Below are 20,018 nucleotides of genomic sequence, written 5' to 3'. Positions count from 1 at the left end.
GCACTGTTAGCTCAAGGTAGACTTGCAGTGGAATTTCCTTACCTAGCTATTTCACTTTTCTTCTTTCCTTCCTTTTTCTTTTTTTGCCCAAAACCACAGGTACCACAGTGACGCTGGAGGCATGCTGCAACTTGGGAGCTTCACCATTTGCATAATATGAAGTCAGATGATCAACATCAAGTGGTGAACACATCTACAGTGTGACCTGTACAAATAAAACCTGACTCACAGGCACACACATCAATTTGTTTACAGTGATTACGAAATAAAAGTATATATATTTTTTTTACAGTATCTGGGACATCAAGATGTCCCTTCAACCAAGCAGTTTGAGACTCAACGGTATTTAGCCATGAAAGGAAGCAGTCATGAGAAGATGAAAAGATAGATGGGTGGAGGCTAAAGGGAGGGACAGAGAGATGAGGTCTCCCAAGGAGACCAGTTGGGAGGGGCGAGGGGATGTAAGGAAAGGAAGGAAAGAGAGGTTTAGAGAGACTTTTTCATAAGAGGCAGGCAGAGAGAGAGAGAGAGAGAGAGAGGGACAGCGGTTGAAAGAGTTTGACAGAGTGAGAGAGAGGTTGAGAGAGTTAGGAAGGGGGAGAGAGAGAGAGAAGGTTTGGTCAGACACTCCCTCATGGTGATGGACAATTTACACACGCTCCCAAGCTTCAGTTAGATGAGGGACACATTCAAAGGGCATGCACACACATACTGTGCACAACAACATTTTCAGAAGACACTGAATGTGTGGATGACAGTCTGCTACATGCTGAAGAACTGCAGAGAACCTGCCTCTGGATTGGAGAAGAAACCCCCCTCTGGATTAATAACCAATCTCAACTCTTCACAGGATTACAATCAGGGAACGATTTTCTGGAGACATCTCTATTTCAATAGGATTAAAGAGGACATCTGGACGGGGAGAGAGAGAGTTGCGTGGGTGGGGGGAGAAGATCATCTTGAATGGATAAATAAGTCTTCAAGAATAATTGGATAAAAGCTTCCAGAAGGGGGACAGCAGAGATTTCTCATTTTTCCGCGGTGGAACTAGTCCTTCTTCTTGTGTGGCTTCGTCTGGTTTTCATGGAACATGGACTTGCAGCAGGTGTGAAGGCCCCTCCACCACCCCACCCCTTTGCTTCCTTTTGAAGTCCAACTGAAAAGAGAGATTGAAAAGCGATCTGATAATACAGCTCTCGAGTTTCACCCCAATCTCGGCGACACCTGCTCTGTACTTATCCCGCTTTTTAACCAACACCGAGTTTAAGGACTTCAAAGAGGAGAGACAATTTTCCAGAGGGGCATTGTTTTGTCTATATTCAAACACATCAAATACGCCTGCGCTTCTAATTATGCCCTTTGCATTCATTATCTTTCATTAGTACAGAGGGCAGGGGGGGGGGCAGTGAGAGAAATCTGCAGTGGAGAAGTGGAAGACCTACCAGGACAAGGTAGTAAAGAGAGAGAGGAGTAGAAGAAAAGCAACAGAAGGAGGGACAGATAAACAGAGGCAGTTAAAGGCGGTAAACACATCTTGCACGCGGCCAGCTTCCCTCCAAACACAGCAGACATAAATCAAACAGTGCGTTTGTCTGTGGTCGCTCTTTGAGTCAGAAGGACAAACAGTGTTGGCAGTCACGCGCCAACAGACTAGACAACGTAGGAGACACTCTGACGTTCAGTCATTCACACTGGACTGGCTGCTCTCGTGTTGTGGAGCCATCAGAAGACACTGGTGGAGGACCCAAAGGACAGTTATTAGTAAGAGTGATAACAAAGAGTATCCCGAGGGCAGAGGAACGATCAACACCACAGGAGAAGAAAAATACAGGGAGGGGCTCAGGAGTGGGATCACAGCCATGGCCTCAGTCATCTCCTATCCCTCTGGGGACTCAGGATGCTCCTCAGAAAGCTGGAGAACCCACAAACACGCCTGCCCTCGCTGTGAAGGAAGGCGGCCGCACTGCGACAATAACGGCAACGGCCGCCTTTACCCCCAACAGCGAACCAAGTCTCTGTCCAGCCTCCGTCTGCCTCTCCTCCAACCCAGGACCATGCTGCTCCTCCTCCCCCTGCTCCTGCTGCTCTCCCTCTGGGGCCCGCAGGCCGAGGCCGTCGTTCACTCCAGCTTCCGGCGCCTCAGCGGCCGCGAGAAGAAGGAGATGCAGAAGGAGATCCTGTCCATCCTGGGCCTGCCGGGGCGGCCCAGACCCCACCCTCCTCTCCGGCCGCCGTCCTCGGCGCCGCTCTTCATGCTGGACCTGTACCACGCCGTGTCGGCCGAGGGCGACGAGGAAGGGGGGAACGGCATCCTGGGGAACAGCGCCGGGGCATGGAGGCTCGGCGGGGCAGACGGCCTTGGGCACGTCAGCCACGCAGCACTGCCCACGCTCAGTTCGCATACGCCACCGCTTGGCACCGTGGTCAGTGAGGCGGACACAGTGATGAGCTTCGTCAACCTGGGTGAGTGAGTGGAGGTGGTGATGGTGGTGGAGGTGGTGATGGTGGTGGTGGTGGAGGGTGGTGGAGGTGGTGGTGATGGTGGGAGGGGTCAGCTGATGGAGGGAGGCAAAGCCATTATGTCGGCCCCTTGTGGTTGTGACTGGAAAGTTGAGAAAACATATTTTGAACTTGTTTTGAACGTTTTCTTTTTTCCACATTTTGACATAATCTTCCTTCACTGGTTATGTTTATGTGTCACAGTTGCGTTGTTGTAGTGCTTTTCAATAAAACACTTGACTTTTAAACACGTTCACACAGCAGTATTTTTAAATTAATTTCAAATATAGCGCATTGGATACTGAATTATATACAATTATATTGTATTTTGGCTCGTTGTGAAACACGACCTTGGTTTCCATTTAAAAAAAATTAATGTGGGCTATAGAGCAAATTCCATTTAATGAGATGTTATTGCTTTGAAATGTATTGCATTTCACAGTTTATAACCTCATGCTTTCATTCAAGAATGTTCTTGTCATATACTGTACTTAACTGAAAATCATAAGGATAGAAAGAGGGATTAAGTACGTATTTTAACAGACATTAAGAGTAAAGTTCATTAATACATTGATACTAGCACTATCTCTGTCATAGAGAGAAGCAATCCAGGACTAATTTCTACAAACCCTTCCTCCAGTTTAATGGAGTAAAACAGATGCTGCTAACTTTACAATTTCCATTATATACGTCATTGGCTGTGAATCAAATCTAGATTAATTAGGGTAACATGTGTAGGCCTATAGGCAGTGTAATCCGTGTACAATTTGGTCGGGATGATGCAAATTAGACTTTCAAAGTGGAATTATAAACTGTACAAAATGATCCAACTTTGTGATTCAAAGGGTTGTTGTTTTTGCTATTCATGTATAATAAAGCCCATTTTGAAAGTAACTTTCTCAACCATGTGTGAGAAAGCATATCTAAACTGTCGGGCAGAAACCTCCCTATATTTCAGCTATTTTCACTACTTTTACAAACATTTTGAAAGTTTAGGTTAAAGTGGTGAAGTCTACTTGTGGGTTTTATAAGTATTAACAATAGCTTTTGACTAAATAATAACTAAACTATGTTGAACCCATTGGAACACTGGTTCTTTTTCCATTTCCTGAAGTGCCAGCTTTGGACCAGTGTTGCCAGATTTTGTGAGAGAAATAAGCAGCCAGGTCTAGGAAAACAAGCCCAAAAGAAGCAGCTAGGCCACATGAGCACTTAAACCTGTCCTATATACTGTATAGGTCTACATTGGCTATTTGAAAATAGACAATCTGCTATTTTCACAACGCGTTGTGATCTTATACATCTGCTATTTTCAAAAAATCTTGAAATTAAATGTGGAATATTTGGAAGATCTTTGACAAAATCGGGTACAAAACATTTTCAGATGGGGGTTGGGGGACAAATACATATCAATTTGGGGGTCCATGACATGAAAATAATTGAGAACCACTGGTTTAAAAAATGATTAAAATATTTTAAGCCAAGCCCAAATAAGCAACTACACTTTAGAAACAAGCCCAAAAAACTGCAACCCGCAAACTACCAATATCTACAAGCAACTTTACAGAAAAATAAGCCCAAAGTCGCTTTCAATAAGCAGACATGGCAACACTGCTTTGGACATGCAATTGGTTTCCAGTCGACTGCAAGATATTCTCCCTCCATAAACACACAGTAGTCTGACTGATACTTATCTGAGAGAGCATAAAAATTAAACATCCTTTTCTCAATCGCTTCCTTCCTCCACCTCTGCTGGAATGGACTGTCGAACCTCCCTCATTTTACCGTGGGAAAATTAATCACTTAAACCCCATATGGGTAACCGGAGTCCCTCAGGGCTCAATACTAGTGTATTTTCGGTTTTCCGTTAGCTTGTCGATCTGCTATTTTCAGCGAAAGCTTTCCCCACAATACCGATGCTGGGGTTTAAGTGGTTTAACATTTTCTTCGTACATGTCCAAGATGTTTTCTTGTGCATTCAAATGAATCCTATTGCCGTGCTTGAAACTGACAACTCTGGCAAACCTTTAGACCTAGATGTACCTGTTTCTTTACTGTTTCTTCCCAATGTTATGTCTAATAAAGCATGGAGTAGCCTTACAGCTTAGATAAAACAACAAGAAAGCAAGGAATTGAATTTAAGCAATACCAACCACAATATACCTAAAAAAGAGACGAATGAAACGATGAAAATGGATACTTTGTGTACATTGTGCATGTTTACTTGCCATTTATGTTGTCTTATTCATTCATACAAATTATGGAACACTCATTTGTTAATTGGTTGTCTTCAGTTGATTAACCACTTAAACCCTAAGTACTAAGTTGACCTCGGCCCCCAATGGCTCTGTAGTTGATCCGCTCCTTTTCCCCCCCTCTACACCAAATCATTTTGCTGATCTGCAAGCTCACAATGCAATGCCTTGTGAGCTTGTAGATCGGCTGTTTTCACTGAATGTTCACCCCAGAATAGGGATGTTAGGGCTTTTGTTATTACATTTGTTCTAAAGTGCCTACTATCTCAATGCTTACTGATGCGTTACTGAGAGCAAAGTCGTCAGAGTGATAATAATATCATGACAGGGCTAATGTGAAAACAGAAATTAGAACAACACTGGCAACTCTATTCAGATATTTCTCCATGATGAAGGTTACGTAAAATGTCATCAATCTATCCCACAAGTCCTAAAAGTAGAAATCAAAAAAATGAGACAAGCATTATTCATTATTCATTTATTTATTGAGGCAAATGGTCCTCTGTGTGTGAGACAAAAGTAACCTTTAGGATTAGCAGTACATCTGAATGTGAAATTAGAGTCAGGTGTTTTTAATCACACAACCCAGTTGTTTTTTTTACAAAAGGCTACAGGCAATAAAAATGACAACTCAAACAAAACAATGAGGAGCAAAACAGTAGCTGAACCTATACAAACGGAAAACAGGAATCACTATGGCTCACCATGCATGCTGCATACTGATACATTTTGATGGTTTGACCGCTACACACCACCTCTGGTATGAGACGTTGTTGTTAACAGATGGGATAACTGCAAAGTGTGGTCAGGACAGTAATGGGGTTCCAGCATGAAATAGGCTCAAAACGCCTCCCAACCAATTTCCTAGTCAGGGCCATTATATACGTAAGTCACCTGTTTGGTGGTACACATGTGATCACTTAACATCAGCCTTTTATATACTTGGTTTACTGCCTTTTGTTCTAGATTTGCTTTGATATGACATGTTGGGCCTTTTGTGTGTTGGAACCCCAAGACATCAAAATGTACCATTTCAATATGCAGCATGGTGAGCCCTGGTGATGCCTGTTCTCCCTTTGTAAGTTCACCTACTGCTGTTTTGCTCCTTATAGTTTTGTTTGGGTTGCATCCCGTAGCCTATTGTCAAACCAACAGGGTTGTTTATTAGTGTGATTGAAAACTCCTGAATCTCCTGAATCTTTCACCTTCAAATTCACATACTTTCGCCACTCACAGAGATGTAATATTTGATCATTATCCTAAATAAATAAATGATCATGTATAATATGTCTGTCTCATTTGCTTAACTGGGTTACCTTTATCTACTTTTAGAACTTGTGTGAAAATCTGATGATGATTTAGATCATTGTTTCCCAGCCTTTTTCCTTGAAGCCCCCCCTTCTTACATCTGACGAAGATGAGACACCCCACACGCATGAGCGAGTGTTTTTCAAACATTTGAGCCAAGCTCATAACCAAGCTGAAACAAGCTCATAATGTGCCACATCGCGATGCTGTACTGTAGATCAACAGTTTTTGCTCGTTTTTTAAACATTTTTCTTTTAACAATGTTAGTGTGCTCCACAAATGTGTATGTGGGAATTAGCTATAATTTTGAGAATGTTTAACCCCACGTGATGTTTGGCCCCAAGGCTATGAAACACTGATTTAGATAATATTAAGGCAGAAATGTAGAATATTCTAAAGGCTTTATAAACTTTAAAGCACCACCGTATGTGATGATCCTTCTTGTCTTGTGCAGGCCTCGGGCTCAGGCAGTTGTATTGCCGCTTGTGATAACACTCAGGTAACAATGGTCACGAAGCATTTGCTTAAGCAATGTCTAGTATTTTGCGCTGTTGCAATGGCCATAAGTTGTTTGAAAAACGTAAACAAATTGACAATTAGTCATAACACATATTCCCCAATGTATAATTACATTGGATCACCGTGGGTGTACACGCGTGTGCCCACGTATGAGCGTAGAGGGATATAGGAGACACAGCTGGTTAGAATTAAAGGTCCTTCTGACACACGCTGAAAAAAAAGTAACGGTTGGAAAGGAGATGAAAATACTGCTGTGGAGGGAGCAAATCTAAAAATATGAGCCTATGCTGTAATTAGTGGTATGTGTGCTGAGCAGCTGCTGTGGTCCAAAGCCCTTAGCGTCTCTAATTACTGTACACTCCACTGTGTGCTCTGCGTGTGTCAAGTGTGTGTGTGTGTGTGCGTGCTTGCGTGCATGTGTGCATGATAGCCAGGGGTGTCCACAAAACCCTTATTGTCTCTGTTCAATATTCAACATTGTGTGTGTGTGTGTGTGTGTGTGTGTGTGTGTGTGTGTGTGTGTGTGTGTGTGTGTGTGTGTGTGTGTGTGTGTGTGTGTGTGTGTGTGTGTGTGTGTGTGTGTGTGTGTGTGCGTGTGAGAGAGAGTGAGAGACAAACCATGGGTGTTTCACAGCCCTGCGGGGCTCCACAAGGACACACAGGGTGCTGATGCTCTGGTTGCATGTGGTATTGTGCGCGCGCGTGTGTATGCGTGTGTCTCCTGTCAACTTCTTAATTAATATTGTACTATATTTGATCTGTCACTTGTTGTCACCGGGGTGTTCTACTAATCAGAACATTGCGCTCATGTGCAATACACCATAACCATTCAGCTGCTATCAGGTTGCCCCTCATATCTCATGGTTACCTTGATGCAATTAGTCAAAGGTTTAACCCGTGGTAGAGATTACATTTTGTTTTAAATTCAGATTTGGTGGTGGGGTCATGTTACGTGATATACACTGACAAACCACCCAGGAACATACAGCATCCGTAAAAAAACACTGTTGTATCCACATGAGTCCACTTATACAGTATCTCAAGCTTTTACTATAATATGCTGTTCCTGTCTCTTCTCTGCACCTCTGTCTACCATAGTCCTGTAGAAATGTATACTGTAACATTACTTCTTAGTGCAGGCTCAATAGGAACAGATGTTTGAAGTGCAAGAAAGAAATGCCCCACATTTACATAAGCGTAAGGCCTGATGTATACTGAGTTGCGTGCAGGTGTTGCGCACCGAAAATAGCAGATCTACAAGCTCACAACACACTGCAGTGCTTATAGATCTGCTATTTTATGTGAGTTATGCTAGGGGATGAGTAGCCTCCCATCATCAGGCTTTCATTTCGAACTGACTATCCAGTCTAAGCCAGATATGGATATTAGTTGGGGAATTCACCCTCAACTAATATCAGTATCCAGGTGAGAGCTACAATGTTATTGTTTACCCACATGAATGCCGAATCCAGTAGCCTAGTGTTGCCAGTCGCTACAGGTTACAATAAAATATGAACATACCAAACAAAGTATACCAAGATGTACTGTATTTGAAGAAGCTTGCTTGTAACCAGAGCTTGACATTTATTTATTCTGCATCTATTTATTTTGCGCTGAAGTACTTTGTTGTCACCTCTGTCTTCTAAGCCTCTGCAGCACAAGAATGGGGTGTGTGTGGTTTGTTAACACAAGGCTCTTAGTTTGATACCATTGCTTGCAACATTTTTATTCTCATCTAAATCATATATAAGCTTAACTATTTTGTTTTCACCAGTATCATCAAAGCCTCTATCTACTATAGAGGCTTTGATGATACTGGTGACAACAAAATTCCACTTATGAATCACACACATCCCCAAGGCTGTATAGAGTCTATAGCCTTGGGGATGTGTGTGAGTCATAAGTGGAATGTTGTTGGTTTGATACCATTGCTTGGAAAATGTTCACTCTCCTTCATTTAGTTGTCACAAGTATCTTCGGAAGACTACCTTCCATGAATGCTGAATCCAGTAGCCTAGTGTCGTGACTCGCCAGTCGCTTCAGGAAGTTCAGGTTTAGAATAAAATGTGGACATACCCAAACAAAGTACCAAGATGTACTGTATTTCAAGAAACTTGCTGGATTCATATCATTTCAGATGTTTATGGGTAGGCCCTACCACTATGAAGCCCCTGGTTCCTGATTACATTATTTTTGGCAGCACAGAGTATATCCATATCCTCTGTTTCTCACTAGACTGGATCAGAAAACTAGAAAACTAGCGGATCCAAGTCTATGGCAGTGTTTCCTAAACAGTGGGTCACAAACCCATTGTTATTAGAAGAGCTGTCAAATCATGAAACAATGGGAAACAAATGTATTTGAACCACTTAAACCCTATAGTTGACCGGGATCCCAGACGGATCTCTTCCAGGTCTGCAAGTATTTCCATCTACACCCAAAAAAAATTGGCTGGAAATGTAGTGGAGTCAAAAGTAGGCTACAATATTTGTCTGGATGTCAGTATTTGAGTGAAAGTATCCAAAAATACAAATACTCAAGTAAACTACAGAAGTATCTATAAAGTTGTGTTTGTTTTACGTCTTCCTCCCCCCATTTAAAGCATCTTTGGAAACCAACATGACTTCAAAATGTACATTTTAACACCTGATACTGTACATGCCTTTAAAATAAGATTTTGAAAGATGTTTTGGTAGCACTTTACAATAATGACCCGTTATAAAGCATTTATAAACGTTTATAAGTCGTTTGTAAACTATTAACAAATCATTAACAACCTGTTTGTTGACATTCGTAAATGATTACTAAAACCTTTATAACTACAGTTACAAATCATTTGTAAAGTATTCAGTAAGTAGTGAACTATTCATGAATAAGCCATTTATATACATCTGTAAAAGATTATTAAGTCATTTGTAACGACCCATTCTAAAGCATTTATAAACGTTTATAAGCAGTTTGTAGACTATTAACAAATCATTAACAACCTGTTTATTGACATTCGTAAATGATTACTAAAACCTTTATAACTACGGTTACAAATCATCTATAAAGGTATTAGTAACTATTCATGAATAAGCCATGTATAATACATCTGTAAATGATTATTAAATAATTTGTAACTGATGTTACATAATGTATACAAGCTATTGGTAGCTTGTTCATGTTTAACATATGCTTTGTTAAACATTCCTAAAGTATCTATAAATCCTTAGTACATGTTATTATGTGCCCTATAGTAAAGTGAAGACAGTTCATCATTTACAACTGTCTGTTAATGTGTTTGTTCATGTTTAACATGCTTTGTAAAACATTCCTAAAATATCTATAAATCCTTTGTACATGTTATTATGTGCCCTACAGTAAAGTGAAGACAGTTCATCATTTATGACTGTCTGTTAATGTGGACTTTCTCCTTACCTGTTGCTAACTACCTGGCTTTCATGAATGCAGAAACCAAACAATTACTAGAATTATCATTCACTAGACCATACCCGGTGAAGGGCGCAGACGAAAGTCGTTGCAAACGTGGGGTTAATGCACGTCCTGTCGCGCGGTTTCTCCCCCGCGCGCGTCCCGTCGTGCCCCCCCCCCCCCCCCCCGGTCGCTCCCGTCGCGGCAAGAGCCATATGAAATCCGTTTTATCTTTTTCCCAAATTATGTTTTTTCCATTTTAATATTTCTGAATTCTGTATTTTGCTTTTTATGCTCATTTTTACCATAAAAAAAAGTGTCTGGTAAGTGGAAATGAATAAATGTTCAAGATATAACAGTCCATACATGTCTCTGAAAGAAATCTACACAATTCCAAATCTTTAATATTTGCAAATTATATGCAAACATAGAACAGTATATAAGTACATTAAATAGCACCAATATAGGCTTGCTATTTTATAATATTATATTATATATATGCTATTTTATAGCAAAATATAAATATAAAAACGGATATATAAATACTATGTTGTTATAGTTCTATATATAATTATATAATATAATATAATATAATTGCTATATATAATTGCTATATAAAATAGCAAAATAGGCTTGCTATTTTCTGTTGCCCTGCAGCAGGCTTGAGTATATGTTTTGATGGCATTTTACACCACTAACAACATTAATCAGAGAATCACACGTCTTTGTCACAACTCGTGTTTTGTCTTTTTGTAGTTTTATTTTTAACCAACACAGTACAAAGTACTGGACACACAGATGACACACAGGTCATAGATGACACAGGTCATAAACCTGGAAATACAGGAAAATAAACATTGTATTACCATATATTCATAGCATATATGATTCACAATTAAACAGCAGGTAATGTAGCACAGTCTATCACAGTAGAACCGAAATAGCAGAAACTGACTACAATACCCATGAGGCATTCTGAACCATGAGCCAACAACGCGTCGCCCCAGCTACCATTAAGTTATAGTGTCCAAGTTACAATACACAAAATACACCAAAATAATACTTTTCAATGGACTACTTGGGTAGCACTGATAATATTAACCACAGTAAGGTTCATAAAGTTTGTTGATGAAATGTTTACATTGTTGATTAAGTCACGATGACGACGTTAGCATTAGCGTTAGCCGCATGCTAGCGCCAAACGTCCGTTAGCTTAGCATGACGCTAACGGCTCATATTAAGTTCGTTTGGCTAATAAACATTAATCCCAACTAACGCCAACACAGTAATGGATGTAAACATACACAGACATGCTTTGGACATTATTATCAGGTTGCATGTTGGTGGTATAGGGTTCGTTTTGTTTGGCCTCGTTTTCATAGACCTCGTTGCTTGTTTCTCTCGCGAAACCTGGCAACACGACGCATGCGCAGTTTGATCGGAGACCCAGGACTCCATCCACCCACCCACCGTCAGGTTACTAGAATTATAGTAGGATAGTAGGATGTTAAGCAAATGATGCGTAAGACATTCGTAAAGAGTATGTAAACCATTTGTGGTGTTAGGGACCAAAAAAGTCACTACAAAGTACTACCAATCAACTCTAAATTGCCTGAAACGTACTCCTAACAGGTTTTTGGGGGGACGATTTTGGCCTCCACACTTAGTGATTATTTCGGATTTAACTTTCGTTTCGGTGGTGACCAACTTTCGTTTCGGTAGTTTGATTACAAAATGTAAGTTGTGTAAAAAATAATCTGACTAAACTAAGTTGTTATTTGTTTGTTTAAGTCAGGCTATACTCTACTCAGAGTCATAAGTTTACAAAATGTACTAAAGTACAGTGAACGTCTGTGCGGTTTGTCTTCATCACTGAAAATAACGTACATGTAAACTGATGTCATGTGCAGTTGGGGTGAAGAAACACAACCATTTCACTCCTAATAATACCTATTTGATTTGACATCCTGACTTGCTGCTGTAGCTGAGGCTTGAACCTGTTACCTGCGGCTCACTAGTCAGTGACTCTATCCATTCACCTACAGCTGTTTCCTTGGAATCTGCGGTTCTGAAACGTTTTGTTGTCAACCCCCCAAATTGACATGTATTTGGGCAGTGGACCCCAATGTGAAAAGATGTAGTGTCAGGGCCCCCCATGAAAAAGATTTATATTTATGCTGTAACACATTTTTTTTTAAAGTTATTTGTCTTGTTTGTTGTTCAAGTCAAAGCACCAGGAAGGCTGTACTTGTCAGCCATCTGTTAGCTCAATGGGTTGAGACGCAGTATTCATGATCCAGAGGCCATGAGTTCAAATCCCATTGATGTCTTTCCTATGATTCTTTCCTTTGCAGACTGGCTTCCAGAAGATCAACTGAAAACTACCAGGAAGGCTGTACTTGTCAGCCATCTGTTAACTCAATGGGTTGAGACGCAGTATACATGATCCAGAGGCCATGAGTTCAAATCCCACTGGTGTCTTTACTGTGATGCTTCCCTTTGCAGACTAACTTCTAGAAAAACAAGTTAAAACCACCAGAAAACCTGTAACTCTCAGCCAACAGCATAGCTCAACTGGTAGAGCGTCTGTCCAATAACATGACTTGACTTGACTTGACTTGAGTGGGTTCGATACCCACTCGAGTCAAGTGTCCCCGGTAACTTGGGGCAACGGATAAATTGACTGATATCCTTAGTGATGCTTCCCTTTGCAGACTAACTTCTAGAAAAACAAGTTAAAACCACCAGAAAACCTGTAACTCTCAGCCAACAGCATAGCTCAACTGGTAGAGCGTCTGTCCAATAACATGACTTGACTTGACTTGAGTGGGTTCGATTCCCACTCGAGTCAAGTGTCCCCGGTAACTTGGGGTAACGGATAAATTGACTGATATCCTTAATGATGCTTCCCTTTGCAGACTAACTTCTAGAAAAACAAGTTAAAACCACCAGGAAACCTGTAACTCTTGACCTGACTTGAGTGGGTTCGATTCCCACTCGAGACACTTGACTCAAGTGGGAATCGAACCCACTCAAGTCAAGTCAAGTCATGTTATTGGACAGACGCTCTACCAGTTGAGCTATGCTGTTGGCTGAGAGTTACAGGTTTCCTGGTGGTTTTAACTTGTTTTTCTAGAAGTTAGTCTGCAAAGGGAAGCATCACTAAGGATATCAGTCAATTTATCCGTTGCCTCAAGTTACCGGAGACACTTGACTCGAGTGGGAATCGAACCCACTCAAGTCAAGTCAAGTCATTGGACAGACGCTCTACCAGTTGAGCTAAGCTGTTGGCTGAGAGTTACAGGTTTACTGGTGGTTTTAACTTGTTTTTTTAGAAGTTAGTCTGCAAAGGAAAGCATCACAGTAAAGACACCAGTGGGATTTGAACTCATGGCCTCTGGATCATGCATACTGTGTCTCAACCCATTGAGCTAACAGATGGCTGACAAGTACAGCCTTCCTGGTAGTTTTCAGTTGATCTTCTGGAAGCCAGTCTGCAAAGGAAAGAATCATAGGAAAGACATCAATGGGATTTGAACTCATGGCCTCTGGATCATGAATACTGCATCTCAACCCATTGAGCTAACAGATGGCTGTCAAGTACAGCCTTCCTGGTAGTTTTCAGTTGATCTTCTGGAAGCCAGTCTGCAAAGGAAAGACATCAATGGGATTTGAACTCATGGCCTCTGGATCATGTATACTGCGTCTCAACCCATTGAGCTAACAGTTGGATGACAAATATAGCCTTCCTGGTAGTTTTCAGTTGATCTTCTGGAAGCCAGTCTGCAAAGGAAAGAATCATAGGAAAGACATCAATGGGATTTGAACTCATGGCCTCTGGATCATGAATACTGCGTCTCAACCCATTGAGCTAACAGATGGCTGACAAGTACAGCCTTCCTGGTGCTTTGACTTGAACAACAAACAAGACAAATAACTTTAAAAAACTGTGTTACAGCATGAATATAAATCTTTTTCATGGGGGGCCCTGACACTACATCTTTTCACATTGGGGTCCACTGCCCAAATACATGTCAATTTGGGGGGTTGACAACAAAACGTTTCAGAACCACAGATTCCAAGGAAACAGCCGTAGGTGAATGGATAGAGTCACTGACTAGTGAGCCGCAGGTAACAGGTTCAAGCCTCAGCTACAGCAGCAAGTCAGGATGCCAAATCAAATAGGTATTATTAGGAGTGAAATGGTTGTGTTTCTTCACCCCAACTGCACATGACATCAGTTTACATGTACGTTATTTTCAGTGATGAAGACAAACCGCACAGACGTTCACTGTACTTTAGTACATTTTGTAAACTTATGACTCTGAGTAGAGTATAGCCTGACTTAAACAAACAAATAACAACTTAGTATAGTCAGATTATTTTTTACACAACTTACATTTTGTAATCAAACTACCGAAACGAAAGTTGGTCACCACCGAAACGAAAGTTAAATCCGAAATAATCACTAAGTGTGGAGGCCAAAATCGTCCCCCCAAAAACCTGTTAGGAGTACGTTTCAGGCAATTTAGAGTTGATTGGTAGTACTTTGTAGTGACTTTTTTGGTCCCTAACACCACAAATGGTTTACATACTCTTTACGAATGTCTTACGCATCATTTGCTTAACATGAATGATAATTCTAGTAATTGTTTGGTGTCTGCATTCATGAAAGTCCACATTAACAGACAGTCATAAATGATGAACTGTCTTCACTTTACTGTAGGGCACATAATAACATGTACAAAGGATTTATAGATATTTTAGGAATGTTTTACAAAGCATGTTAAACATGAACAAACACATTAACAGACAGTTGTAAATGATGAACTGTCTTCACTTTACTATAGGGCACATAATAACATGTACTAAGGATTTATAGATACTTTAGGAATGTTTAACAAAGCATATGTTAAACATGAACAAGCTACCAATAGCTTGTATATATTATGTAACATCAGTTACAAATTATTTAATAATCATTTACAGATGTATTATACATGGCTTATTCATGAATAGTTACTAATACCTTTATAGATGATTTGTAACCGTAGTAGTTATAAAGGTTTTAGTAATCATTTACGAATGTCAATAAACAGGTTGTTAATGATTTGTTAATAGTCTACAAACTGCTTATAAACGTTTATAAATGCTTTAGAATGGGTCGTTACAAATGACTTAATAATCTTTTACAGATGTATATAAATGGCTTATTCCTGAATAGTTCACTACTTACTAATACTTTACAAATGATTTGTAACTGTAGTTATAAAGGTTTTAGTAATCATTTACAAATGTACAAATGTCAACAAACAGGTTGTTAATGATTTGTTAATAGTCTACAAACTACTTATAAACGTTTATAAATGCTTTATAACGGGTCATTATTGTAAAGTGCTACCGATGTTTTAAATTTGTCATCTTGCCAACCTCATTTTGTCACGGTCCCTCAAAAGTATCCCAAAATACAGATATTAAAAAAATGTACAGTACACAAGTAAATGTACTTTGTTACTGTCCACTGGGTGTAAATGTACCCTCCTCTACCTCTCTTGTCTCTTATCAGTGGAGCAGGAGCGAGACCTGCTTCAGCCTCGTCCATACTGGAAGGAGTTTCGCTTCGACTTGACCCCCCTCCCTCAGGGAGAGACCGTGACGGCCGCAGAGTTTCGCATCTATAAGACCCTGACTCTGGGACAGAGAGCCAACCGCACCCTGCACATCTCTGTCTACGAGATACAACGAGAGAACAGACACAGGTGCTTAAAAACAATGTCGGGTGCCTGTGCTGTGTATGTGGAATTTTTAAATGCTATAAATAAATAATGAGTGTTGTGTGTAGGTCTTGCCTTAATAAATGTGCATAATATATGTGCACAGCTCTGTGTGTGTGTGTGTGTGTGTGTGTGTGTGTGTGTGTGTGTGTGTGTGTGTGTGTGTGTGTGTGTGTGTGTGTGTGTGTGTGTGTGTGCGTGCGTGCGTGCGTGCGTGCGTGCGTGCGTGCGTGCGTGTGTGTGTGCGAATGCGTGCGTTCGTTCATAATCCTGGATTTCAGGTGGAAGAAGCTGTCCTGGAACACGCTTCTCAAAGCTTTTGTGTGAGGGCAACAGGATGCCAATAATTTAAGTATGTTAGTTTGCTTTCTTTTCTGCACCGAAACAATGGTGGAGGATTTGAAGCAGGAGCGACTACACATAAGCAAAGGAAGAGGTTAAATATGTGAGCCACCAGCCAGCATGTGCTGCGTACGCTCTAATGACCCAGCCCTGAGATGCCACCTGGCCGGTCTTTTGACGTGCTTGAATTACTTTTTCACATCGGTCTCAGCAATGATCAGCGTGACATTTGCGTCACTGGTTGTGGAGGCTCCCTCCGGGTGGTTGATGTTAATAACCTTGAAATTGGCGTACAAACAGCTTGGGCATCGACTTTGGCTTTGCACCTGGGTCTCCCTTTAAAATAAGATATTGTGTGTAGTTCCCTGCCACATAGCCCTACTACGTGGGTAATCACTTGTTGACACTTGCTGTGTCTCAATCTCCTCGCTGTATTACCGTTGGGCTGCTGTGATCACACAGCATTGTAGTGAGCCTGCTTTGTCTCCGGAGCGAAGGTGATGTCTCACACTTTGAGAGCAGCTCGAATGGAACTGTCGATCCATGACAATCAGTGAAATATATAAAAGGAGATGGACATTCAGTAGAAAAGTAGATGATGGAAGCTACACAATGTTGTCTTATTTCCCCAGAGAACCAGAGCTGGTGCTTTTGGACATGCAGTCAACACCTGCAGGGCAGGAGGGCTGGTTGGCCTTTGACGTAACCTCTGCATCCAACCGCTGGCTCCTCCACCCTCGCAGCAACCTGGGCATACGGCTCTACGTGGAGACCGAGGAAGGTGGGTCTAGGCTGGTGACCAAAAACAATTTGAGGCTCAAGCGTGCCAACTTATACTGAAGATACAGTTATGCTTACATATAGGGCAGATCATGAGCATAGTTCAGACATCAGTTGAATATAAACATGGCAGCAGTAGTCTTTTCCAAATTAACTTTGGTTGTAGTGCAGCAGGTTGAAATACTGTAGATAATTGCACCTGGCCAATTTGACCTTGGAATTAAAGTTAAACTATGGTTATATTTACAAATGTCAGATCACAAGCAGGGTTCAATAACTGTAGCCTAAATAAGTAAGAAAACGTGGCAATGTTTACCTTTTCCAAATGAAGAGGGAGAACAGTGCATCACACTGAAAGCTCAATTCACCTGGCTGCACTTAACATTGATGTTACGTTCCTCCTTTAGTAATATAACTAAAACTTCTACAACTGTACTAATGAAGTTGGTACAAACCATACACAGATTTCATTAAACAAACTTGTTAAACATTAAAGAATAACAAGCTGATATTGTTTCCAACACTTTTGATAGTTAGCAATTGCTTCTCTTTCAGACCGCTCCTTATCTGCAGGCTGGGTCGGTTTGGTGGGCCGCCGGGGTCCTCGTTCCAAACAGCCGTTCATGGTGACCTTCTTCAGGGCCAGCCAGGCCCCATGTCGCCCACCCCGGGCCCTGAAACCACACCCCCGTAAGAAGAAAACCAAATACGACCTGCCTGTCCCCAGCATTCAAGGTACGGTATATGCAAATATCTGCAACAATTGCATGATGTTAACAAATTATATACAAAATGAAGATATAAAAGAGTACAACAGGATTATGTTTCTTGTAATGTTATTTTGGGAATTATTATACTGTATATTACTCTACATTTGTACTTGATTAAGTCTCTCTGGATGTCAGCTCTAATCTAGCCTAACTTTTATGTAAAATCTCTTTGCGTCCTAGACCACAGCCATGCCAACAGTGGACGTCAGGCGTGTAAAAAGCATGAGCTGTATGTAAGCTTCAGTGACCTGGGATGGAAGGTCAGCAGCACTTAGATTTTCCATATTCTGCTATTTTACAGCTATTTAACATCTCTTATCTAAATAGGCCTGAATTGCAAGTTTTTTTCACTCACATTTGTTACTTGGATATCAGAATTCTGTGTTTTTGTCTCACATTTGCCTGTCTCACAATGGGGAAAAAACGCGTTATGCTTCCTAATAAACAAACTCCCACCTTGGTGGAGGGACTGTGCTTGACTCAGTATATTTTCTACTTTTTATTATTATTTGTGTTTCTTCTCAGGACTGGGTGTTGGCTCCTACAGGCTATTCTGCTTATTACTGTGATGGAGAATGCCTCTACCCCCTGGGTTCCTGCATGAATGCCACCAACCATGCCCTAATCCAGCAAGTGGTCAGTGGTCATATATATTATTGACTTACAGTGCAACAACGCTCTGATAATGTTTAAACAAACCAGTTAATAAATCTAGTTAATCTAAATCTAATTTATATTATGAACTAGATATATTAACTGATTTGTTTAGACATTGTCACAGCGCTGTGGCACTGCAAGTGTACACCAGAAGATAGTTGTACACAAGAAATACTGCGAATGCAAATAAATCCTTCTGAACTAGGAGAGCAGTGGAGCACACCGAAACGGTTAAGTTTACCTTAATTTGTTACAGTATAATGGCTCCATCTGCTGTACTATTGATAAAATTGCACTGGTACGATATTTCACATCTAGTAACAAATACACTACTTCTTGTAACATTCTGCCATTGCCTGCTTAAAATGTTTCAATTGTGTTTTTATATATTATTATCCAATCTTGTCATCATCAGGTGCACCTCCTGAAACCGGACGAGGTTCCCAAGGCGTGCTGTGCCCCCACAAAGCTCAGCCCCATTTCTGTGCTCTTCTACGACGACAACAACAATGTCATCCTCAAAAAACACCGCAACATGGTGGTCAAAACATGTGGATGTCTATGATGCTGCACAAGAAAGCCACTAACCAAGCCAGTCGCCAGGGCACAGAGTGAGCCAAGTCCCAGCCCAAAACTAAGTCAATACTTTAATATGGACTATAAGAAACCATCCTCCAAGATTGGGCAAAGGCGCTTACAGAGTCAGAAAAAAATCTAAACCAAAACAAATTTAACTCTTTGCGGGACAGATCTGGGTCTGTATGTATTAAAGCCCAAAAAGATTGAAATCTTTACTTTGTGGTGTATAGATAAGAGTGAACCTGCACCAGCACCACATTTGCAGCCAATTAGAGTAGGACTTGTGAGTTCAATGATCAGTTCAAACAAGGGTAAGAATTTGCACTATCAACCTTTTTCTAGACATCATGTCATTAGATTTAAATTTATTTTTGGTATTCTGTGTAACATATGCTGTTAACAATTAGTGATGGTCACTATTCTTGTTACTATACTATACCATATTGTAGTGTAGTGACAACTATAATTGTGTATAGAGACAATAGTTGTCACTCTATTCTAAGTCAATTAATTTACCAGACCTAGGGAAAAGATCATAGATCAAATCTGTGCCACAGTGGGTTAAAGATTCAGATGTTTTTTTTTTATTTGCTTGCCTGACTTGGCACACAGTAAAATCCTGTAATAAATGGACCCAAGTACATTTGTAGACACTCAGGGTTAAATTAACATTCAGAATTTGTTTTGTGCTGGCACAGATTCAGCCAAACCATGGCTCTAAATTGAAATACCCCAGTTAGTTGCTACATGGTCCATTTTAAAACAAGTATTGTTCTTTGCATTGGGTCCTAATTTTTTGTTCAACACAAAATGCAGGTCCCAGAGAATCTATATTAGACCAACGATGAGGTATCGTCACTGAATCATTTATCCATCTATTTCTTTTCAGAGCATTTATTATCAGTAGTAGAACTACAGATTCGTAGCGTTCGTGTATTTTTGTACAAAGCAATTTCTGTCTAGATGCCAGTCATTCATCAGTTCACAATTAAATATCTATTATTATTTTTCTGCTCACTTTCATTTTTAAACAATAAGCTGGTAACAATGTTAATCCTATGTTATATTTTGGTCTGTTTTATTTAATTTAAGTAACGTTTTTTGGAATGCGTTTATTGAGA

The 20,018-nt window shown here is 40.6% G+C and overlaps 1 protein-coding gene across 2 annotated transcripts; it reads left to right on the top strand.

The window, feature by feature from the left end:
• The first annotated feature begins 504 nt into the window (after window positions 1–504).
• bmp8a (bone morphogenetic protein 8a) lies at window positions 505–20,010 on the top strand. Of its 2 annotated transcripts, XM_084079569.1 has the most exons (8): window positions 505–577; window positions 612–2,463; window positions 15,562–15,754; window positions 16,744–16,892; window positions 17,447–17,626; window positions 17,842–17,921; window positions 18,187–18,297; window positions 18,734–20,010. In XM_084079569.1, exons 2-8 carry the CDS (start codon window positions 1,860–1,862, stop codon window positions 18,881–18,883), a joined length of 1,467 nt encoding a protein of 488 aa, XP_083935695.1. In that variant the 5' UTR covers window positions 505–577; window positions 612–1,859; the 3' UTR covers window positions 18,884–20,010. The 2 variants fall into 2 exon arrangements, with proteins under 2 accessions (XP_083935695.1, XP_083935694.1); XM_084079568.1 differs by having other exon boundaries at window positions 533–2,463.
• The last annotated feature ends 8 nt before the right edge of the window (window positions 20,011–20,018 follow it).

The sequence above is a fragment of the Gymnoscopelus microlampas genome (genome assembly GCF_963454915.1).
Source record: "Gymnoscopelus microlampas genome assembly, chromosome: 15".
NCBI lineage: Eukaryota > Metazoa > Chordata > Actinopteri > Myctophiformes > Myctophidae > Gymnoscopelus > Gymnoscopelus microlampas.
This window is presented reverse-complemented; position numbering and strand designations above follow the sequence as displayed.

What these genes read in the sequence shown, in the direction of transcription:
- bmp8a (XM_084079569.1), top strand. Translation starts at nt 1,860, where the DNA reads ATGGCCTCAGTCATCTCCTATCCCTCTGGGGACTCAGGATGCTCCTCA. An exon ending in GATGAGCTTCGTCAACCTGG is followed by an intron (nt 2,464 to 15,561) that starts GTGAGTGAGTGG and finishes GTCTCTTATCAG; the next exon opens with TGGAGCAGGAGCGAGACCTG. An exon ending in CTACGTGGAGACCGAGGAAG is followed by an intron (nt 16,893 to 17,446) that starts GTGGGTCTAGGC and finishes CTTCTCTTTCAG; the next exon opens with ACCGCTCCTTATCTGCAGGC.